Source organism: Panicum hallii, chromosome 1 (genome assembly GCF_002211085.1).
Source record: "Panicum hallii strain FIL2 chromosome 1, PHallii_v3.1, whole genome shotgun sequence".
Classification (NCBI taxonomy): Eukaryota; Viridiplantae; Streptophyta; class Magnoliopsida; order Poales; family Poaceae; genus Panicum; species Panicum hallii.
Genome location: NC_038042.1, coordinates 37765697 through 37772991, shown reverse-complemented (window position 1 = coordinate 37772991; position 7295 = coordinate 37765697). Strand labels below are relative to the sequence as shown.

At 40.7% G+C, this 7295-nt stretch overlaps 1 protein-coding gene across 1 annotated transcript; it reads left to right on the top strand.

Annotated features, from left to right (window-relative positions):
• The first annotated feature begins 5692 nt into the window (after positions 1 to 5692).
• On the top strand, positions 5693 to 6361 carry LOC112896993 (protein MNN4-like). Its single transcript, XM_025965151.1, has 2 exons — positions 5693 to 5752; positions 5858 to 6361. The coding sequence occupies exons 1-2, from the start codon at positions 5693 to 5695 to the stop codon at positions 6359 to 6361; spliced, it is 564 nt and encodes a 187-aa protein (XP_025820936.1).
• The last annotated feature ends 934 nt before the right edge of the window (positions 6362 to 7295 follow it).

Here is a 7295-nt window from a genome sequence, read left to right as displayed (position 1 = left end):
CATCAGGACAGCAATCAGGACGAATGCTCTAGCATTCAATTTTCATCGGATATAACGATGAATGAACTATATCAGTTTAGAACAAGAATTTATCAACTTGAGAGGGATATATCACGAAATAGCGTCAATAAAATATCGAATTCATGAGATATCAGGCCATAGTCCCAGCATGGTTGGATATATTGTGGATGTATGATTCTTTTCTCACCATTTTCTTAATTATATTTCTGTATTACGTATGAGACCTAACATAGTTATTTTCAGTGCTTCAAGAAGTTCTATGGATTTTACTGAAGTTGCCACTTCATTTTTAGGTAAGTAAAATGGACACGTTGTTTCGTTGTACTGACAAGTCAGTCTTTTTTTTTTACACTGATGGTTATGCTTGTTGTTATTGTTTATAGAGCTTCGAGAATGGTCCAAGATTTTCATCAATGCATGTTCCAGGACCTCATAATCCCTCATATTTCAGTTGAGTTCCATATGATCTTTGTTGCATAAACTGGCTTGTTATCCTCTTCGATCACAACCGACCCCTTTTTTTTCTCTACGGATATCCTGTTTTACCAATGTTTGTGCACGTTGTAGTTTTAGCACCTTTGTATGTGCTATTCGTGTGCCACCATTAAACAGGTTGGAGTGGGCTGTATTTTTCTTCTCTGGAGATTTTATCATACAAATTCTGTACAGTTGGAGGGGGCTGTGTTTTTGTTCGTCAGATGTATACGAAAAGAAACAAAGATGGGTCGAAAAGAAACACCACCTATCCACCCAAGAGGAACGCCACCTATCCACCCAAGAAACACACTGTAGGAAAAAACATAGGTGTAGGAAAAAAACACATAACTCAAAGAAACATCTAGATGGGTCGAAAAGAAATGCCACCTACCCACCCAAGAAACACACTGTAGGAAAAAAACACATGTGTAGGAAAAAAATACAAGACTCAAAGAAACACGTCGGACTCAAAGAAACAAGGCTAAGGCAAAAAACAAATCTGACGTGAAGCGACGCGACACAAAGAAACACACAATGGGGAAAGAAACAAAGGTGTAGGAAAAAGCACATCGGACGCAAAGAAGCACTTATAGCAGAAAAAAGCACATCAGACGCAAAGAAACCCTAGCCGACTTCTTCCTTCAATCGCCCATTACTTTTAAGTCATTCGCCGCCGGTTTGTCTTTGAGTTGAAGAGATGTAACACCCTGATTTTTAAATTAGGAACCTAAATAAATTTTGCTAGATTCTTTACATGGTCCATAAGATTTTTATTTCAATAATTTTGATTTTAGAGCATTTACCGTGAATTAATAGTAATTTACTTAACCATAAAAAGAAATATAAGAAAATATAGATTTTGTGCATTTCATGCCGCATTGCATTGTTTTATTGTTTGTCTTTCATTTGAATTTAAATTTTAATTCAAATTCAAATGCATTTGAATGCAATTTTTTCTCCCTCTTTTTATCTTTGGGCCCGGCCCACTCTCTTTTCTCTTTTTCCTCTCTCTTTTCTTCCTCGTTGCCCAAGCCCAGACGGCCTTTCTTCCTCCCCCTCCCTTTCTCCCACACGGCCCAACCGGCCCAGCCGGCCAGCTCCTCCCCCGGCCCAGCTAGCCCGCACGCCCTTCTCTTCTCGCGCTCGCTGACTGGCGGGGCCCGCCTGTCGGGGTCTTCCCCAACCTCGAGCTCGAGCCGGGCTCGGACTCGCGTTGAGTTCGACCGCGGCACGGCCTCCTCACCGCCCGACACCCGGCCCCGCACGCCATGGCACCCGCGTCCGCCCTATTTAAAGCGCCGCCCGTGCCCTAGGCTCCGCATATCCCGCAGCCGCCACCTCCTCGCCCTCGAAGCCCTAGCCACCACCACCATTGACGCCATGTTTTGGTCGCCGTCGCAGCCGCCGCCTCGCTGCTCCGCTGCTGCCGCAAGCTACCGCCGGAGCTCCGCCTTGGGATGGTGCGCAGTTCGAGGGTCCACAAGAGCATAGCTTTGAAGATGTTCCTGAGCAGCAGCAGCTCTTTGATGAAGGCAAGTGGTCCTTGATCATACTCCAGTCTCAATAACTTTATAAATACACACATTTACTTTATATGCATGCATGTGTCTAGAATATGATGGATCCCAAACTAAGAATGTGCCTAGTTTCTTTTGAACTTCCTTAATTAAACCTGGGTTGTTATATTTATATTGTAGCTATGCTAGTTGCTTTTTGGATAACCTGAAATCATGCTACACTAGTTTACTCATGTTCGGGAATACTTTTATGGTGATAATTAAGATCATTGCATTAATTGGAACATGGAGAACCATCTAGAAAAATAGTGCAACCACGATAGTATATGGTTCTGGTCTTAGCTAATTAATTAGAAACTTTAGCTTATGATAATCTTATCGAAAGGGCAAGAGGGGTTGCATCGTCGGGGTATAGCTCGATCCGCTTGAGGCTTTATGATACGTGGTCCTTGGCTAAGGCACTTCCTCATTAGGGAGGGTTATGACCGCTTTGACTTAAAATCTTAGCGGATTGTCATAAGTTAGGGAATCTTTGTAAAGACCTCGTGGTGAATCTCTGCCACTCACCTTAGAAGTGTTTAAGGGCCTTGCAAACCTGGGCATCAAGGGAAACACGAATTGTGAGTAAAGTGTACAACCTCTGCAGAGTGAAAACTGATATATCAACCATGCTCAAGGGTTGGTATATACTTACATTTAGTTAATGCTTGCTAAATAAAACTTGATCAACTAAAAATGCTTATTGCCATCAAATCATGTTAGCTTATCCTTAATTTTGGTCTTACATGTCATATAATTTATTCCACTTGCTGAGTACCAACCATAAGTATACTCACGCTTGCTTTATTAAAACCAATGCTGCTCAGAACAAGATAATTGTCTGGAGTTCCTTAAAGATTTTGAAGAGTACTAGGTGTATATCTCCCAGTCATCTGCCTGTTAAGTTGAAGTCCACTGCGAGTTATAAATATTTATTTATTCGCTTAAGATTAAGACTTTCGGTCATTTAATAAAGTACTATGATACTCTCTTTCATTATGATATTGTTTCAGATATACACTTGTATTGTCTATCATATGTGTGGAACTTGATCCTGGTGCACATATGAGATGCATCCGGTTCCTTTATTAAAACTGGGTGTGACAAGAGAAGCCCGTCCATCGACGAAGAAGAAACCGTCTACTGCACGTCGACGAAACCCGCCCCCCTCCGCCCGCCTCTGTTGCACGTCGACGAAGCCCACCCGCCTCCGCCCACCTTTGCTGCACGTCGACGAAGACCCATTCGCCCACCTCTGCTGCACGTCGACGAAGCCCCATTCACCTTCCTGCACGTCATCGCTGGTGAGTTGAATACAACCACTAATTTTTTTAATGCACGTAGTCCGTAGATGCCTGAATTTGGAGATTATTGAAGTGAATTAGGAGATTTTTTGATTTTTTTGAAGTGATGCATTCTATGCTTTTATTTATCACTTCTCATGAAATTTCACTAGCACTATACCTCCTACTGTAGCAGCAGTAGGTGGTCATGGCAGGGGAAGGCGCGACAAAGAAAGCTGCAACAAAAGGAAAATAAGAAGACAACACAGGTAATAGAAAGAGAACGAAATTAGATAAAATAGGAAGAGGGAGAAAAAAAGGAGATGATGCAGGGGAAGATGAGGAAAGTGTGCATATGCGTTGCTGTCCTGCACCCATCTGTAAAGCAGCTATTGTCAGATCAAGTAAAGCATAAGGTCAGAAAGCTTGGGTTCACAAGTATGCTGATGAAAATGCCACAGGATTACATACAGAAAGTTTCCTGCGTGGCTTATGAATCAAGCGAAGGTCGAGGACGGACAAATTGTACCGGATATAAAAGAAGGAATGTCGCTACCCCTTACAACACATGATGTGTATCTAATTCTTGGCATTGGAAAGAAGCCTGGCCCCATTAAGCAGTTTCTAGAGGCTGGATCTTCAGATGCACACAGTGAATTATTTAAAGTTTTGAAATTTGCTAAAGACAAGTGGATGCCAAAGAGAAACAAGAAAAAGAGTAAAAGCAGTGATGTTCCGGAGGATCAGGGGCAGGATGGTACCGACTGGGAACCTCAGATGGATGATCATCGGAAGGATAAGGATAATAAGACAGAGAAGAATATTGGTCAAGACAGCAAGGACACTGTTGATGAGGACAGCAAGGACAAAACTGATGAGTCAGAAAAGTATATGAGATCATTTTTCACCTCGAGCAACTTTCACACGGTTCTTGAACATGTAGGTAATGATGATGAAGATGTGAAGCGACTACTTAACGACGACATTGCCATCAAGATATTCTTCATTGAGGTGTTCAACAAATTATATGACATGCAAGACATTGCCATCTGATTGTTTTCTTAAATCTTCAGGGATCCAGATACTGTCTACCAGAAGAATGTTATCAAAAGAACTAGAGACAGTGAAGATAGTGAAGACTGATAAAGCTAAGAGCCTCTAGCTTCTATGTTTCTTAACCATTGATTTGTTTCTTTTTGTAAGATGTGTTTTTTCCTATTTCTGGGTTTCTTTTTGTCTGATTGTTTTCTTAAATCTTTAGGGATCCAGATATTGTCTACCAGAAGAATGTTATCGAAAGAACTAGCGATAGAACATTATTGAACATACTTGGCCAACAAGTGTCGGAATCACTTTTCGTGGAAACCTTCAAGCCTACGGGTCACATGCATAGCCGCATATTCTTCTTGCAATGTGAGCTATGGAATAAATGGTGGGAGAATAAAATTATCTTAAGTGAAGGGGCAATGGTAAGTTACTATTTCACTTAGCATGTTCTATTTTTTTTACCATGGTTTCTCTTCAATTTTCTTCTAGTTGGAGTTGTTAGAACTGGACCGTGAACCTAAAGCACTCAATGCCGATCTTACAGTGCAAAAGCTAAAGGATGTGGAGTTGGTATGTAGATTTCTCGTAGATTTCTTTTTGTTACATAGTTTTACATAGTGTATATTTCTGAGTTTTACAATTGGATATTTTTCCTAGTTATTTATACCTGTTGTTCATTCAAAATATTGGTTTTTGATTGCCATTTCAATCTTCGAGGAGACTGTATATGTTCTAGATTCATTTCCTATTGGATCTCAGACTGAAATAATTGCTGCAATTTACTGAAGAATAAAGGGGTATTTGCAAGATTCACACAAGATCGATATATCCAATTACATGTGGTGCATACCACCGGTTGAGCTTCAACACAACTCGTTAGTCATCAGCTTTACTAGAAATAACCTTCAGTTCTTTGCTGCTGCCGCTTCCTCCTCAAATTTCCTGATTGTTTTTTTTTGCAGCTTCAACAGCGGATACCATGTCCTGCTGTACATAAAAGAGTTTGACAACAAAGAAATGATATGTAGCATTAGCAAGATAAATAGGCTTTCAATAACTTTAATAGTTGTAACAGAAAAGGTTAATTACTTATGCCTTAAAATTGCAGGAAAAGGTGATCAGGTTTCGGAAGGAACTTGTAACAGACCTTATCTACAATATTGAGAATATTGCAGGAAAAGGTCAATTAGAAATTGGTAAGACCACATCAGAAGTTGATCTTATTGATTATTCAGACAATTTCAGATATAATGTGGAGGACATCAAACTTGCCATTGGACAAGGTGACCAGAATATCGACTATGGGGGATGGGCAATTCTGCTGTGTTCGAATATGAAGATGACCTGGACATGGCTGAGGACAAGACTGTGGAGCAGAGTGAGGAGGAGAAGGATGAGGACAAGACTTTGGAGCAAAGGGAGGAGGAGATGGAGGAGGAGTAGGAGGAGGATGAGGACAAGATTGTGGAGCAGGAGGATGAGCAGAAGGAGGCCGAGGACAAGACTGTGGAGCAGAAGGAGGAGGAGAAGGAGAAGGAGCAGAAGGAGTTGCAGAAGAAGGCTGAGGAGGAGCAGAAGAAGACTGTGGAGCAGGGTGAGAATGGAAAGGACAAGGCTGAGGAGGGTGGTCTGAAGGTTGATAAGGTAAGTGACACTAAAAGTGGAAGAACTACAAAAGAGAAGGGTGAGAGCAGAGATGACAACAAGAAGGCTGAGGAGGAGGAGCAGGGTGTTGGGAAGGATGATGACAAGGCTCAAATAAATGAGAATGAAAAGGAAAGAGACACTGCAAGTGGAAGAACTGGTGACAAGCCCAGAGATGACAGGACAAAAGAAGAGGACGGAGACACTGAAAGTAGAAGATCTGGTGAGGAGAAGCCCAGAGATAACAAGACAACACAAGAGGAGAACAGAAGCAAAGAGGATGAGAAGTGTGGAGATGGCTTAAAAGGTGTATACGAGAAGGACACAGGATGACGGCAATGACACCTTTAAAAGTCCTCTAGACAATCAAAGAACTGAGGATGCTACAGGAGATGATACCAATCCTACAAAGTACAGAAATGTAGCTAGCGTCATTCAAAAAGGTCCTAGGGATGTTAAAGACAAAAAACGCAAAGCTGCTGACCAAAGGGTATATGTGGCTTAGGTTAATTTGCATTTTGGTGACATCTATCTGAGGTTAAAGACATCAAAAATTTCATCCCCTTTCGATATATATGAGCATCGTGAACCAGATGCTCAGAAAGCTATCACATTGATGAACCATATATTTGATAATTATTGCAATAACAGGTACATTCTTTATTTTGTCATACGCTTCAACAACCCCTTGTTTTTTTTCTTAGCTCTTGTACCATGCAGGATCTCATGGAGACTAAATTTACTTTTCTTTCCAATTCACAGCAACGTGCTCATAGAACACAATTCAGATTCTAAAGATCTGGATTATAGGATAAAAATAACCGGAAAAGTCATCAAAGAAGAATTTGCTAAAGGTTCTTTTTGTGGAGCTACGTTCTTATTGTTCTTCATATTTTGCTTGAGAAATGATGACAAAGTTCATAGACCACAAAGCATTGGTCACAGGGTGATCATAGAGCCACAAATTGCGGTACATAAATACTTCATTTAAATCTTTTGATTCTTTTGTTTTGCATACACTCATCATGTTTCCTTATTGGTATAAATGATAGGTCTATCTAATTTCTGAAACATATAAGGATGGCCCTAAACAAGTGGAAAGAGTATCAACATTGATTATAAAAGTTACATGGTCGACGAATTTGAATGTGCCCATCATGTAAGTACATTCTTCGAATTGTGACATGTTCCTCCCTTCTTGTTTAATTTTGACTCCTTAAACCATGTTCCTTTTTTCCTTAAATCAGCACAGATATTTGTACCAATT